This window comes from Electrophorus electricus, chromosome 17 (genome assembly GCF_013358815.1).
Source record: "Electrophorus electricus isolate fEleEle1 chromosome 17, fEleEle1.pri, whole genome shotgun sequence".
Classification (NCBI taxonomy): Eukaryota; Metazoa; Chordata; class Actinopteri; order Gymnotiformes; family Gymnotidae; genus Electrophorus; species Electrophorus electricus.
This window is the reverse complement of record NC_049551.1, coordinates 6,575,798-6,592,825: the sequence shown is the minus strand read 5'-3', so window position 1 is coordinate 6,592,825 and position 17,028 is coordinate 6,575,798. Positions and strand designations below refer to the sequence as shown.

Here is a 17,028-nt window from a genome sequence, read left to right as displayed (position 1 = left end):
TATGTGAAGTTTTACATACTTGACAAGTTTAATGACAATGTGTCTGATGAATACACACTAGCTAGAAAGGTAAGGCATGACATTTCATTTTCTGTTATACGTAGCATAACTATATGGAAGTTATGCTTTTTATAATACATAGCAGAGATATAATAATCTTGAAAAGGCTTTAGTGACTACCCTCCATCTCTGGTATTACCAACCCTTGGTCATAAAATTCAGAGTCTGTCCAGACATGTATAGGTCCTTCACAGTGTATTCATCTCAGTACTGCGAAGCACAGTTTGTATAAGGACTCAAAACTACATATAGTAACTCCACAGACTGGTGTGATTGCTTTGGTTACAACATAACTCTGTTGTGAACTGTTACTCTTGTGTTCTGTTGTGTTTACATCCAGATTTTTTAATATGCCTTAGGAATATTTTAAATTAATTTTTGTTGCATTATAATTGTTGCCCAAAACCAAGATCTGGGACTTTTTGCAAGGAAGTGAGTCAGTCAAGAAAATGCCACAGGAAAAGATTATTAACTGTGGGATGGTGATCATTACGCACTTCCCTAGAATGCACTGCAACTCAAGCAAGTTTAATTTGCCCATGCACACAGACAAACAGCTACTGTACATTGGTTTTGGTGTGTGAATCAGATAATTTGCCCTAGGGACATTGTGTCAGATTTGTCTCTGATCATTCTGTAACCTAATCCTTTTTAAAAAAAGGAAAATCAGAAACAAATGTGATTCACATAAGAGAACTAAGTACAAAAAGAGCATTTATTAGTCTATCTGATTACTATATCTGATTGGTATAACTAAGTAATATAACAAATTAGTATAATTTTCCAGGTGGAAGTTTGGATCTGGAGCTGTGTTTGTTTCAGCCAACTAAAGGATTTTAAAGTTAGACCTTGATTTTTATATATATATATATATATATATATATATATATATATATATATATATATATATATATATATATATATATATATATATACATATTTATTTTTTCCCCCATCATCTATAAGAAATGAGATTTTATGTTTAAGATCTGAACGTCTGTGCATTTTATGGCCTTGCTTTGTCATGCTAAAATTCTCTTTTTTGGTTGTTGACTTGCCTACTGTTACTCACAATTTGACCATGACACGAAGTTGAACTGATTTACTCTTTGAAAAGTCTGTACAACCCCAATCCTGCTGTTTTCCAACACCTTATTAACTTAAACTTCATTTCATTTGAGAATAAAAGATTTCTTTCACATTGAGAGTAGTGAGTAGTGGCCAAGCTAGCATCCTCTGATGGTCAGCTGTGCAACCTCAGGTGCACAAATGTGTTGTGGCTGATATGGAGCAATACTATGTTATTACATATGGGCATCGATTTGTAGCTGTTGACTGATTCTGTTGTTCAATTCTTGTTATGTTAATATGCACTGGGAACAGGCTAGCGGGTACAGTAGACCTCTCCGTCATGGCTGTTTGTTGAATTAGCGACAGGTCCTGTGTGTGTGGTCCTGAATGTCCCTTGTGTTTTACATTTATCCAGACAAACATAGGCTCCAGCCCTTCAGTGCTGTTGGACCTCAGTGATGCTGCTGCACCTGATGCTGCCTCAGTCCAAAGAGCTCTGATCACCATCAGTATCTGCTGACTGGTCCCAGAGCAGTGCAAATGCAGGCTGCACGGCATTGGTCTGCACATAGAGTTGGAGACCAACAGTAGCCCGCCTGATCTGAAATCTGTGCTGGGAACTCAGCAATTCAGCATGATTGACCTGAGCTACCTGACAGAGGAGGAGCAGGAGATGATCCTAGCAGTGCTGAAGAGAGATGCTCAGCTGAAAAAAGTGGAAGAGCAGCGAATCAAGTGAGTGAGACTCCAGGAGGGTTTGTGTTTTGTTCATGAGTGTTGAAAATATTGAGACTTATGCCCTGGTATAAATGGGCTTTTAATCTGTTATTGTTGAGCTGGTGGGTGTTTACACTGTGCTGTTGGACATTGCTGTAGTATTTGTTAGGACCTGTTTGAAGATGGGAGAGTCTCAGAACAGCTGACTCATTTCAGGGTTTAGTTATTGGATGTGTAGCACTTTAAACTGCAACGTTTCTCTGTGACTTAGAGATCTTTTCTGTATGTTTGTAATCGGGGGAATCGGCTTAATTCTGCCCTGCATGCATTGCTGGGTGTTTTTCTTTTGTAATTCATTCTGCAGAAATCAGCATGCAGGGTTTCTACAATTGTTTGTCCCATTGAATGTAGCTATTCTCAATAAGTGGACCCCACACCTCACTTGCATACAGTGCAATTGGCTACATCACACTATTTAATAGTTTACAGCAGACTGAGATGGGAATGTCAATATTGTGAAATCCCCTCCTGATTGCGTACAGAACATTGCGGGCTGGTTCTTTCAGTGTTGAAGCTGCCTGACTCAGTGATGGTGATGCCGAGGTAAGTGTACTGCAGAGTGTGCTCCAGGACGGAGCTGCCCAGGGTGAACTGGTACCTGTATTCTTGGCATCTGGGCTTTTTCTGGAAGACCATAATATTAGTCTTCGTTTACTGCCAGGGCCCAGTTGTGGCAGTACTGCTCCAGCAGGTCCAGGTACTGCTGTAGTCCCTGTGCACTGGGACACAACAGCACCAGGTCATTTCCATAGAGCAGGAATTTTACTTCCCTATTCTGCAAAGTGAGTCCAGAAGCTGCAGACTGCTCCAACTGCCAAGTCATTTATGTAGATGTTAAACAGTATTGGTCTCAGACTGCAGCCCTGTTTCACTCCTCTTTTGTGAGAAAAGTTCTATATGTTTGCTGCCAATTTGTTTTCTGAATATACTGATTTGATGATATCATACACTTTACCCCCCACTCCACTCTGTAGGCATGTGCAATATAACCACTCAAGCCAAAAGGAATCAAACGCCTTCTTGAAATCTACAAAGGCTTGTCCATGTTTGGTTTGATGAAAGTGTTGGTTGATTAGGGTGTGTAAAATGTAGATATGATCAGTAGTCCTGTGATTTGGAAGGAAACCAGTTTGACTCTTTCTCAGGACATTGTGTTTGTGAAGGAAAGCAAATTCTGCTGTTTAAGATGTTGTTGAAAGCTTTCCCCAGATTACTGCTCACACAGATGCCTCTGTAATGGTCTGTTTCCACTTTTATGGATTGGGGTAATGTGTCTTTGGCTCCACATGTCAGGCAAACAGACTGAGCTCAGGACAAAGTTGAATAGTTTGAGCACTGCCATCTGCAGTTAAATAGTGCTGCTTTGAAGCATTTAATTCCTGATGCAGTCAGGACCACAAGCTTTTTTGGATTTTAAATATTTGAGTTGTTGAGTCAATTCTTGTGTTATAGGTTAGTCTAATAGCCTATGATTGTCTTTTATGAGTCATTCTAGCAAATGCAATTTTTGTTTTATCAGATCATAATTAGGATTATGGTCTTTTTGAGGGATTTCTTTGTAAAGGTGTTTTTTTCAGTATATACATCCTGAGGTTTTGCTATGCCCAAACTGTTGTATAATTCCCAGAACTGATTTTGGTTAATAGAATCTTCAATTACTCTGAGAGTTTTGTTTGTATATTTTAGTTTTTTTTTCCACATGTAGTTATATTATTTTAGGCTTTCACAGTATTTCTTTCTCAGATCTGGTGGTCGATGTTTCAGGTTTGACAGTTTTTTTAGTTCCTCGCAGAGATATTTGCATTCATGATCAACCCATTTCTCTTTTCCCCATATTTTGGTTCTCCTTTTTCCCTTTGAAGGTCGGCCGTATTAGCTGCTTTTTGGGAATTGCTGCTGATTTCATGGAATGCATGGTTAACGCTGCCCCTGTGTTTATAAAAACTGGTGGTGTTAAAGTTGTCAAAGTGAATTTGTTCGCTATATCAGCCAAATTATGTTCATAGGTGAATTTTTCACGGTGGGCCGAGCCCCTCTGTAGGTCCTGTGGCATGAGTATAATTTACTGTTGTTTGTTTGGGTTGGTTTGATATTTTGCATTCATTTGATTATGGTCTGACAGACAGGATTTCTACCTGAAAGCATTAATGGTGCAGAGATCCATGTCCAGTGACAATGACAAAATCTGATTTTCAGTAGTTATCAGGTTATTAAATGTATGTAAACGCACTCATCTTTTTAGGACAATGTTTGCACAGCAAATAATGCCTGGAATTTCTCCACACAGATGTCACATAAGGCCATTTTATAAAGGTAGAGGTTAATCTCCAGGATATATATATATATATATATATATATATATATATATATATATATATATATATATATATATATATATATATATATATATATATATATATATAGTTTGAAACCACCATATCAAACTTAAACTCCATAAACAGAGCATTACAGGGTATTACAGAGCAAGGTGCATCGCCATGCTGACGTTGCTTATGACTGAAGCTGAATAAAATTTAAAAAAATGTAAAATCACTGCATTGTCTTCATACAATTAAAACACACGTTTTAAAACACACATTTTAATATTAATATATGGTTTATGTGCAGTAGTGTAGGAGAAACTGTGTACCTAAAAGTGTGTATTTTGAACAGTTTTGATGTAACTCACAGCTGCATACCAATACACTATGGTCTTGTAAATACGAATGACTGTTCTGTTCATTTGCCGTACTATTTGCAACCAGACACAACAAATGGGTGGAGTGTACACAACTACAAACCCTGCCTCAGGGTAGGTAGCTACTTAGGGCTATGATTCTTGGACAGGGTTCTCTTGACTGCAACATGCTTCTCACGGTCCCACGTCTAGGAACCTGCAGAAGACGGAGCGGTACAGCGGCGAACTAAAGTGCCTGACCGGAGAGTGGTTTTACGAGACCAAGTCACGCAGGCACAGAGACCGGACGCACGGCTCCGACATCATCAGATCATCCATAAGGGACAACAGACCTATGACCATATGTGAGTGTGCCGGCGATCACGCATTAGATCCAACATTCAACACCAGGAGTTGTGTCAAATATACTGTGAACTGTGTAATGGTAAATCGTAAAGTAAATCGCATTCCAAAAACATGAGGTTTCAAGTTCAATGTTTTGTTTGTGGCGCGTCAAAGAAACAAGTTTAATTGTGAGTGTTCAGCGTAGAAGCGCAGAGGCGAGGTATTAAAAATCTGCTCGCTTTCCTGGCATATACGTGCACATCTTAGAAACTTTTTCTGTTTGGAAACTTTTAACTGATATCAGCCATAGAGTCTCTCAAGATTGGACAGAGTGTAAGAGATTTTTTTTTATGTCCGAATGAAGTGTTACTTATTTAAGCAATTGTATTAATTAAGCAAGTAGTAAATATACTGGAATAAGTTCATATATCTTTTTCATGGTTATTTTATTAAGTAACTTTGGCCACTACATAAAATTAAATAATGTTATAAATTATTGCTTATATAGATTAATTTAGAGAAATGGTTTGCTGTGGTGAATTTAATTTGAATTTGTTTTAGTTTGTCTATTAATATTGGTCAAGTATATAGGGCACTGTGATTTGGAGATTGTTTCAATTAGATGGCTCCTCTGGAATTTATATATGCCAAGACTTGCACTTCGTTTTGGTCCCGATGTGGCATATTTTTCAGATGGACTTAGCTCTGTGTGTGTGTGTGTGTGTGTGTGTGTGTGTGTGTGTGTGTGTGTGTGTTTGTGTGTGGGTGTGTGTTACAGTGGAGCTCTCCCAGATTTGGTCAGAGAAGCCTAGATTTTTAAACAGTGAGATCAAGGATTTATTTATTCCACCAGAGCTATGTGGAATTCTAGAAGAAGTGCCATCACATGCACAGTATGCAAGGTAAGCATGATGAACAGAGACATTATGTGATTGAAAAACCCCAGCAGTTCTGGAGATGTAATTCTTTTTTCGTACTGTCATCAACTCCAAGCACAATGCCACCCAAAATGCCCCTCTGTTTGATTAGACGATCACACAACATCATTAACAGAGCTTGAGACATCGGCACATTGAACACAACCCCAAGAACATTCCAAATACAAAATTGTCCTGTTCATGACATGCATTTTCTCAATGCATAACATAGAAAATCCTTCTCAGAAGTAACGGTTGACATGTGACTTAAAAAGAATGTAATCTCCTCCATCTTTCTTCATGTTGGCATTGGGGAGGGGGAGCAAGCACAGTGAGACTGCTGTGTTCCACAGTTGTGCTCTTTCTCATACCTCTGTGCCAGTCAATTTGTTAAGCTCCTCCGAAACTTTCAGTTTATATGCTGATCTTGAATCAACACCACCACTTATCTGCAAATCTTTTCATTTTTCTAATTCTGTACATTATCATGGCCATGGGTTGACACTGATTATGTGATCTTTCTACAGGGAAGAAGAAATTCAGCAAGACAGTTATAAAGTTGCTTCCCATCCTCAAGCCAAGGTACACCCATTAAAATGTATTACCTTTCATTGTAAAACGCTTCCAATTACTTTTCTAAAGGCGCTATAGCAAACTTGTCATCACTGTTTCTTTTTCCTTTGTAGCCTAGACAAAATCCTTTTAATAATAAGATCTTAGAGTCAGAATTTCCAAGAAAGGCTGATGAACAGTTACCCAGCAGAGCACGGTCAGCTCACCTCGCACATGCAGAGGTGCACCAGGCACCTGCGGACACACACCAGGAACCTGCAGGGTGGCAGCTGCCAACTGTAGAGCTGCTCGAGCCTGAAGCATCTGTAGGCTCCCTGCTGTCACCTGCTGCGGGTGAGAATCTCCCAGCTATCACTTCCAGGCTGCTGGACAAACATGTGTCGATGTCGTTCAGAGTGGAATTTAGAAAAAGTGAAATCTCAGGGGTATTGGTAGAGAGTCCAACTTCAAACAGGACCTCTTTGGCAGCCGTTAAATGTGGCCTTTTGAGGGTCATAGGAATAAGTATAATCTGGTATGTGTGATGGTAGCAAGGAGGGAGTGAGACACAAGTGCATAATTTGAGTTTCTTTTTTCTCCATAAATAAAGGCACAAGCACAGCAAAGAGTTGACATAATGCGAACAGTCAAATGACAAAAGCAAAACTTATTCTCCTGCTAGGGTGCGTTATAAGTGTATAATAAATGTGTTGCATATTTAATGGAGTGGACATCATGACAATCAGTCAAAACATTTTCCATGCCTGCATCGTAAGTCTGGTGGACTGATCCCCATTCAGCACAGTGAATGGTTGTTGCCTGAGCTTTCGGGGTTGGCTGGTTAGATCAAGTGTGCTCAAAATGTTTTGCATGATCAGTGTCTGTCCTCTACTCCCACAAATGAAACTTAGACCCAAACATGGAAAAAAGATTTAGACTTTACTTCTCCTTAAATGCCTCTTGCAGAGAGGCTGCAAAAATTAAATGTTAGTGCAAGTGTAAATGTTGTTTGGCCTAAAGTACTAACAAAAGAGGTGATCTCAGTATTTGTCAGGCTAGTGCATTAAACTGTCTAAAACCTAAAACCAGTTTTTACCTTAGTTTTACAGTATCACAGTACTGCAGTTCAGACCAGAGCCGTGTCCATAACGTGTAAAACAAGTGATTAAATCTAAATCACCCAATAAAGAGGTGCAAGTGCGTTTACATACACTTGCGATGGTAATCGGATTTCTCAACTTATCTGATTCATCAAATGGTCATGTAAAAAGCATGTATAGCCTGCACTTACGGTAAAAACTGGATTTAGGATTTAGACAGTTTCATGCACTAGCCTGACAAATACTGACATCAGTGGTTAAAGTACTTGACTTGTAATTGGAAGGTTGCTGGTTCAAGCCCCAGCACTGCCAAGTTGCCACTGTTGGGCCCCTGAGTAAAACCCTTAACCCTCAATTGCTCGAGTTGTACTCGGTCATAATTGTAAGTTGCTTTGGATAAAAGTGTCCAATAAATGTAAGTGATTCCCTTCAGATTTCTTGGTCTGCTCCTGATCACAGATGTAACCAGTGTGGTTGTGTAAGTGGCTAGCAGGGTTAAATGCAGCACCTGGCTGCCAGGCACTTTTGGGGAGACCCTGAAATGCTGTACATGCTTGAGAAAATGAAGAATTTGAATTGTACACTATTAGTAACCATAAAAAAACCCTGAAGAGCCACATTTGCCTGTAAAGTGGGTCCATGTCTGCAAAAAGCAGTGGCAGGAAGTTTCAAGTTTATGTCACATCAATTTGTGAGATTATTGGCTGGTTGCATGTATGTATAATGAAAGCACTAGCCATGTTTCTTCAGTATAAAAAATGACACAGACATTCTAACTACTGAGGGACTAGTTTTTTAGATTTTATGATGGTACTATGGTTCACTTTACTTTATTTCTGGACCATCATTCCTTTATATGTCTTTCAAATACTACAATATTAATCAGTCTACTAAAATCTTACTAATGGGTCATGCTTCATTATGTTAATCATTAAGCCATGCTAATGTGAGTCTTGGTATGAAGAGTTTTGTAGTAGCTCAGTGGTTAAGCTGCTTAACTTGTACTTTGGAAGGTTGCTGGATCAATCCCCAGCACTGCTGAGTTGCTACCTTTGGACCCCTGAGCAAGGCCCTTTATCCTCAAGTTGATCTTAGTCGTAATTGTCAGTCACTTTGGGTAAAAGTTCAAAAGTAACTTAAGCTATATTTGTATTGTCTTCTTTTAAAATCATTGCCTTTTAATAGTTTTCCTTTTAATAGTTTTACCTGCTCTTTTATCCACTCTTCATTATTTCCACCATTTTTCCCCCAGACTTGCCCGTACTGACAGTGAGCTCTGTTCCTACCAACACAAATTAAAAAACAGATTTCCCCCAAAGCATCCAAACATAGTTCAGAGCATTAACAAAAAAACTATTGCTATATTTTTGCCATGACTCTGTGATGAACTCCAGCAGTGGCCCTGCCCTTAGTCATGACACGCCTCCATCTCCGCAGGGCTCTCTAAAGGCATTTTAAAGCTCCACCTGTAGCCTCGCTGTCATCTTGTCATGTAAAAATGGCGGCAGTAGCCAGGCTGCCTCCCTACTTAGCCCTCAAGGCTCTGGTAACTGTATCAGTCCTGCCCTCTCTGGGATATCTAGGTAGAAAGCAGGTCTGTTTCCCATTCATTGTCCAGGCCAAAGACACAGAGAGAACAGAGGCAGGGAACATGGCCTGCTGGGTGAGAACTGCAGTTCTCCCTTTGACCAAGAAGGGGAGGCATATACAATAGATACAACAAATATGCGCAAAGCACTGCTGTGCAAACATGCATATAGCAGGAGGAAACACGGTGGAGAGTGGCTCAGTGTCACTGAGCAGTGGATCAGGCACTCCCATAGCAAATAAATCAGGAGTCACCCACTCCTGGTCTCTCCATTTGCAGCGATGGCCCAGTAGACAGCGAAGGGATGGTATGTGAGATCACAGCTTGCAGAAACTGGAATGATGGTATGTACAATAGTAGGAATGCTTGAGCCTGAACTCTAACTGAGGTGGAGGGCAGCTCCATGGCTGAAGTACTTGAGGGGTTTGGAAGGGCTCCCAGAGACAGTAAAAGTGTCAAGGAGCGGCCCAGTCTTCTAAAGGAAGGAAACAAAGAAGGTCTTCAGAGTCATGGTACCCCGGAGACAGAAAATGCATCTCCTACACAGACACTTGTAAAGGCAAAACTATCACCACAGCCTAAGTGGGTGCTGTGTGAAATGTTTTCACAATAAAAGACAAGGAGAGCCCTAAAAAATGTGCTGATTAAGGAAGATTAAATGTATTGCCATGATGGTAAAAGTGAAAACACCATTTCAGAATTCCTGCCTGCCACCATCAGCAATCTCAAGTCTTTCTGGAAAAGAGAACAAAGCGGCCCTAAGATAATAAATTGCACTACTGTATCAGATTGCAGTGATACAACGTCTCCAAGACACCATTCCACACTCAAGTCCAGATCCAGCCCAGATCTTGGGGAAGTCCTTGATGGAAGGAGCTCCTCTGAACAGAGAAGATGGAACATTTGTGCTCTCGTTGAGCGGAAAGGCAGACATGAGTCAGTGGAAAAACAATCCCAGCAGAGTCCCTGTTAAAAGTCCTCTGAATGACACAGAAAGGACATCTCAAAACATCCACTGTTTATCACCAATTAGGACACATGAGTCACTTTCATATAAAGGCAAGAAGCTAATTTCTGACTCCTCCTCCATTAGGAATATTGCCTCAATTACTCAGGATTGCTCAGCCTAGCTCAGTCCAGTACACCAAGGCTGAGAGCATAAGTTGCCTTTTACAGCCAGTCAGAGAGTCTGGAAAGGATATGTTCCTATTAAGGACCTTTAGTATAGATATCAGCCCCGCTGAATAGAATCCAGAAGACAACAAAGGTCGAAGATGGTATCCGTACTGAATGTCACACACAAATCAGGTTCTCTTAGCGATTGGATTGACTTGGTTGAAGGGTCTAAGCAGTGTCACATCTCCCCCCCAGGACAAACATATGAGCAGAACCCACAGTATCACATTACATTCCCAAAGCCTGTGGTGCCTCTCAATAGGCCTCAGTCTTCATAAAGAAGGTAATATCAGTGTGGGTAACATCAGTGAAAAATCAAAAAGTGCTGTCTATCCCTCACCTGATTGTCAAGGTCAAGCCTCAGCACTGCTCATTACCTCACCTGAGCACCCCAGAAATACAGCCGTTGAAGGTACAGATGGAACACCTGTCGACCTACAACAGCAAAAGCGTTTGGATGACTTGCAGCCAAATGCTCCCTTAGCCGGGTCTTATATCCCTCGGGCTGTTCAGAATGTCCTTAGCCTGAGTAAGCCTGCACTCATTTCTGGGCGGTCTGAACAGGCAGGTAAGCAGAAGTGGGTTAGAGCACAGGTGGGCAATGGTTCCTAACAGCTGATCCATGACAGACCAAGCAATAAGAGCATGCCCTGTCATCACTCCCAGCCTGAATCAGATGAGAACCTGTTGGACTCTTCCAGGGGCACATCACTGGAAGCCTGCTGTCACTCTCAGATGAATCTGACTTGTGAGCGCTATTTTACTCAGCCCAACGATGGGTTCAGTAAAAACAGTTTGATTTATAAGGCTGTTTATAAAAACATCCTTATTGGGTAGAAATAGGGTTTTCTACAATAAATAATGTATTCTGTGATATTTGGTGGTGTTTGTTATATATGCCTTGCCTAAGATTTTGCTAAAAATAAATTCTACTGACTGAGATGGGTATGCTGGTATATGTGCATTAGTTACAAAGGATGTAAATCCACATGGTCTCCTTAGGTGTGTTTGTGGCAATGTGGCAATAGTTAGCCCTGTTATTTTAATTGCATCTACCAAAACTTATCTAACAAATCCTTATTGACCATAACATTGTTTAAATAAATTAATTTAAAAAGAAAATTACATTTTAATGAAATGAAAGTAATATTGATGAAAAAGAACATAATATTACAACATCATGCAAAGCCTTACATTTGTCATACAGTTAGTAGTTGTTATAGTCAATAGATACTGTGGTCAATAACTTGGTAATCTGATATAAAATTATAAATCTTTTTTTTTAAAGATGAAAGATTATAAGGTAAATCTGATTTTTCTTATGATATTATGATATTGAAATCATTATTAGTTATTAGTATTATTCAGTTACTAATTTTTATTTCTGTAGTTCTAAAGTAGATTTTGTGGTGTAAATAAATGTATTCATTTGTTACATAATAAATGACTATTTCCAGTCACAGATGCAGTGCCTAAATATGACATAAATTCTTATAGGTGGTCATGAGGAGTCAAGTCATGGAAAAACTTCCTTGAAGCAGACAAGCATCAGACCCATTTCATTATCCCAGAGCTTAGATGACCTGGAAACACTGGCTTCACGTGAGTAACAGAGATCCTGCTAAATGGAAAATATTGACAATGAATGCCAGTGCTGAGCATGAAAACTTGAAATTATAAAGTTTATAACTTTAACTATAATTGTGGCCCATCATGTCACATAGAATATTGTCCCGCGGTATCTTACAACTGGACCCAGATGTCCAAAAGCTTGTCTAGTGATGGGCTAAAATGCAGTTTTGTAATAGTTAGCAAGTAAATATAAACAGAGAACTAGTCACTTTTTTTTTCAAAATTGCATCTCCAGTGTTTTATGCTACAACTGATTTTATCATTGTATTCTCATTATTACTATTGCCAATTCAAACCAAGGAGATGAAGGGCAGAAAAAATATGCATGGAGTGACATTACCCTGAGTATGCAGGATAGTGATTTCTTAACCCTAACATTTATTCATCTACACTACATTTGTCTGTTTTATCTCTGTCTTTTATGACCTCTTTACTTCTAATTATTTTGGAACTCTTAAAAAAGCATTAGATTTGATAGCAGGTCAATAAAAATGTAATAAAACTTGCTACTTAGGATTAACTCAAGCAATTAATAAAAGGTTGGGGCCTGAAGCCTCTGAAGGTTTAGAAAGACAATTTAGTAAGTGCTGTATTTATAACAAAAGTGGCTCTAAGATAATAAATTCTTCTGGAACCAGTAATCAGTGTTGGGGTGTAAGCATGTTTAATGACTGGCACCAAGGGTACAGACTGTTTTCTGACAGATCAGCACAGTCATTCTGTAAAGACGCTCAGATGTCCTGTTCTTTTCCCCATACCTACTGTTCCTGGATCAGTGTCCACAGCTCCACATGTCCCTGGCTTCTCGGTCTCAGACAGGGAGCAGATGAAAACGCTGAGCACATCTGTGCCTGTTTTCGCACAGCAGCAGGTAAATAGCCCACCTGAGCTGCCATGCATTCATCACAAGAGGCCGCATGCTTTAAACTGATATAGCTTAGCTTGGATCCCAGTATGCTTTATAAGCTGAAAAATAGCTTGTTCAGAAAACATATGCACTGCTCAGTGATTATAAAGCATTGAGATAGAAATTCCTCTCTGTATCCATGTTTACTACAAATATTGAACCTAATTTTCGGTTAAACAAAGAATATGTCACACTTGGTTGCCACTTGACTTGTGTATTTATAAATATGTTTAGTGAGGTGTTTTGCTCTACTTGTATACAAGTATGTTTCTTTGTTTCTTATTCATGTTAGAGTCAGCCGTAGCATGCGCATGTGGTTATGCTTAACCAGAATGTTGCTAAGGCCCGTGCTCCTATGTCTTCCAGAGCAATGGAGGAGAAACCGACCTTGCTTCAGCTGACAGTTTCTACTCGGAGAGACAGAGGAAAGACAGCACGAACACTAACTTTAGGTCCTCCTCTGACCTTGCCACAATGTCTTCCGTACGTGTCGGCCAGCTCTAACATGCGCAACAATTTCCAACTTTAGACTGATGCACGTATGCATGTTGTAGCACGTGTGAAGCGGCCTTCCTGAGTCATAGTTGTCTTGCTTTGTTAGCTTTCCACTGTCAGCTGCCCAGTGAGTAATTCTGCGCTGCTTCTTCCCGCTGTGAAAGGTCAGTGGCAGCGTGATGGACATTTACGGATGTGACTTTGGCAACGTGGAGGCCAAAGGGACCATCCAGTTTGCCATGAACTATGTGGAGGGACTGGGAGAGTTCCACATCTTTATAGTGCACTGCAGAGACCTGGCAGTGGCAGAGTCCAACAGGAACCGTTCTGACCCGTGAGTGTTTCAGGAGGGATTACAATGCCGGGAGCAGCATTGCTATATCGTTCATATAATACAAATGCCACACTTTGACCCTGGCAGAATTTGAATATATCAAATTCTTTGCAATATTTTATCAATTATTCAGTTGTGGAAGATTAACAAATCTCTCTGGCCCCACTGGGAACATCATCATGCAGAATTAATTGAACTGCTGTTGATACACTTTTTCCAATAAAACAAGGCTTTTCTATATCACTATGTAAAACATTTATTGCTGATTTTACACTCCACAAATGTGCTCTTTACATTCACTACTGTAATTATTCATCTTGCAGTTGGTACTGAATATCATCCATTGTGTAACTATGAGTGGGTTGTCAGTGGGACTCATACAGTGGTCACACTTTATAAAAATTAAAAAAAAAGTTATTTGTGCCAGTGCCTCATGTCGCTATTTTACATATATTCTTTACTTTCTTCCTTTTGTAAGCTATTTATTTTATATCTACAGTCCAACAAATAGCTTTGGATGTAAGGGTTGGCACCAGGCCAAGGCCCCCTCTGGCCACCAGAGGGAGGCCTCGAGTCAACCACGCTGCTAATCAGGCTTGATTCCCAACAGCTGGGCTAGAGCTTAAATAAGCCCAGTGACCCAGTCACTCAGTGCTGGGTATTTGCTAAAGTTTTGAGCCAAGCGCCTAGCCGGTAACTTCAGGTATTGAGGTCTGTGAGCCCTTGTGCTACACCTCACTTCTGGTCTGCGAGGGTGTCTGTGTTTTCACACGTGCCCTCCCCTTTCCAGTTTTCCTTCTCAAGTCTGTCTCTCTCCCGAGGCTCCCCTTAGCCATTAAAATTCCTCCCTGTTTTCTGGTTTGGTTATCCCCAGTGCATCGGGTCTGCCAATCTTCCCATGACGACCTTTGGTCTCCCTGTTTCCAAGTTTGGCGTGGTGTTAAGTTTTTCCTCTCGTTTTTAAGCGCGATATCCGCGTAGGTTATTTTGATGGCTGCCGCAGTCTAGCGGGAGTTCCTTTGCCTTGCAGCAAAGCAGCTGGGGTTCAACTCCACACCTTTTTTTTTACTTCTCTAGTTTTACCTGTTCTTACATCTAACTGTTTTGCACACTTGCCCATCATTAAAACATCACCTATCTGACCTGGGTTCGAGCCCCATTACATTGGATAACCCAGCAGCGCTGTAACATTAGTTCTAGTCCTGATTTATCTGACAGACTATTTGGCACATGCGGTCAAGTTGCACTGATATAATGATGTCTTTATCCCCATGGTTCAGATATGTTAAATGTTACCTCCTACCTGACAAAACCAAGCTGGGGAAGAGGAAAACATCAGTGAAAAAGAAGACTCTGAATCCAACATACAATGAAATTTTACGGGTATGAGCTGCGATTAATGACTGCTGCAGTAGTCTGTGCCATTTCTGTTGTAATTAAAATCAAATTACCTTCTTTCTGAGCAGTATGTGATACCAGCGGACAGCCTTAAGAATCGCACTTTAAACATCTCCGTGTGGCATAACGACACATTTGGAAGGAACAGTTTTCTTGGGGAAGTAAACAAAGATCTTTCTGAATGGGACTTCAACAACACACATATAATGGATTGTGATCTTAAAGGAAGGGTAAGTGTTTCTGAAACAATACACATCTTAGAACAAACACATCTCACGTAGTAGCTGTGATCTTTAATCATAATTCCTCTGTTTGTGACAGTCTGTGAAACAAAAATTCCCAAAGCAAAAGCCCTTTAAAAGACGACAGAACCAGAGAAGACTATCCAGGCTTGTTTAATATTTAAATAAAGAAAACAAATTCAGGAGGAGTAATGCATGTGTATGCATTTTACTTTAATGTAACACCTCAGGTTCCAGTCCAGCCCAGTACAGCGCATGTTAATGTGGAAATGAACGGAGAGATGAAAGTAGCTTTGCGTTTCATTCTGCCGACTTCTTCAAGTAAGTGTTAAATTTTAAGACCTATGAGCACAAATAAAATGTGAATCTGTGAACTTTGACTAACACTGCTTTATTTTCACAAGGCACTTTTGTATTTTCTCTAGATGTAGATAAAAAGATCCCCCAGACTGGTGATGTCCAGGTCTGGGTAAAGGAATGTAAGAATCTACCATCTAGAGAGGGTAACGCCTTTGTTAAATGGTATGTTTATGTAAAAAACAAACAAACATCAAAAAAGCTTGCAAGCATTTTCTGTATGCATCTTTTAGGCTTTTTCCAGGTTTCTTGTCTTAGGTTTGACATAGTTAATCTTGTGAACTAAATGTTTCATTTCTTTACATACTGTATATTGCACAAGCTGTGTCTAAACCACATATTTATAAATTTGTGTGGACTGATCTTTGCGGTTGTACATACGGTTTTGTGTTTTTAGCACAATCCTGCCAGACACTGGTCGGAAAGGCCTGCAGAAGACGCACGTTGTGAAGAGAACAGCAAACCCAGTCTTTAACCACACAATGGTGTTTGACAGCTTCAAACCAGAAGAGCTGAGAGAAGCCTGTGTGGAGCTCACTGTGTGGAAACGCGACCGGATTACTAACCACTTCATAGGAGGAACACGGCTTGGTCTGGGAACAGGTGAGAGGCATCAGTTAAACTTTTAATTAAAGATTCACAGTGAGAGTGGAAATTTCTTGTGAACTTAGTCTGCTTTGGAGCCTGATTTAGAAAATGGTCTTTTGTTTTTTGTCCAGGTAAAAGCTACGGTGCTGAGGTGGACTGGATGGATTCTAGCACAGCTGAAGCTGAGCTGTGGAAAAGAATGAATGAATCGCAGAATGAATGGGTGGAAGATGTGGTACCTCTGAGAATGCTAATTATGGCAAGAACTATGGCCAGATAGTAATAGACCTACATTTATTTTTTGTTTGTCTTGTTTTTTATTAAACAAGCAAAAAAAAAAAAAAAACTAATTAGAGGATGTACTATACACTGATTAATAATAGTATACTTAATCTGAGATAAGGGTTATATACTGGATATGTAAAAACGTAACTCTGACAATGTGTGTTTAATTTGTTGTAAAATGAATATATTTGAAGTGTATTCTGTGAGTAACAATATGCATGGACAAACTTTTACACCAGCCCTGTTAGGTTAACTTTGGCCTTTTTGTTGTTTCTTGATTTAAAAATATAATTAAAGCAGAGAATTTAGATTACCTGGGGAGGTGTTTTGTAATTTTCATGACAAGTGTCATGAAAACCTATTGCAGTAAACATGCTACACACCCTCAACAATAACAAAACAGGCTTATCTTGTATGATGGTGTTAAATGTATATTTAAGGAATAAGAGCACAGCACATGTCCCTTACACATGGAGGTGATTAGGCAGTGGTAGCTCAGTGGTTAAGGTACTTGACTTATAATTGGA

General features: G+C 39.8%; 1 protein-coding gene across 3 annotated transcripts in view; it reads left to right on the top strand.

Moving 5' to 3' along the window:
- Positions 1–16,814, top strand: part of sytl2a (synaptotagmin-like 2a) — a 17,731-nt gene extending 917 nt beyond the window's left edge. For 2 of the 3 annotated variants that reach the window (XM_035535249.1, XM_035535248.1), the window contains exons 2-17: positions 1–69; positions 1,547–1,866; positions 4,799–4,950; positions 5,709–5,832; positions 6,375–6,429; positions 6,534–6,753; positions 11,761–11,865; positions 12,672–12,766; positions 13,169–13,285; positions 13,462–13,631; positions 14,912–15,014; positions 15,098–15,259; positions 15,502–15,592; positions 15,697–15,793; positions 16,026–16,231; positions 16,348–16,814. The exon at positions 1–69 is cut by the window's left edge. In XM_035535249.1, the coding sequence (XP_035391142.1) occupies positions 1,766–1,866; positions 4,799–4,950; positions 5,709–5,832; positions 6,375–6,429; positions 6,534–6,753; positions 11,761–11,865; positions 12,672–12,766; positions 13,169–13,285; positions 13,462–13,631; positions 14,912–15,014; positions 15,098–15,259; positions 15,502–15,592; positions 15,697–15,793; positions 16,026–16,231; positions 16,348–16,496 (1,947 nt within the window). In that variant the 5' untranslated portion in view covers positions 1–69; positions 1,547–1,765 and the 3' untranslated portion in view covers positions 16,497–16,814. The remainder of the gene's footprint in view (positions 70–1,546; positions 1,867–4,798; positions 4,951–5,708; positions 5,833–6,374; positions 6,430–6,533; positions 6,754–11,760; positions 11,866–12,671; positions 12,767–13,168; positions 13,286–13,461; positions 13,632–14,911; positions 15,015–15,097; positions 15,260–15,501; positions 15,593–15,696; positions 15,794–16,025; positions 16,232–16,347) is intronic. The other variant, XM_027012673.2, reaches the window with a different exon arrangement.
- Positions 16,815–17,028: the final 214 nt, after the last annotated feature.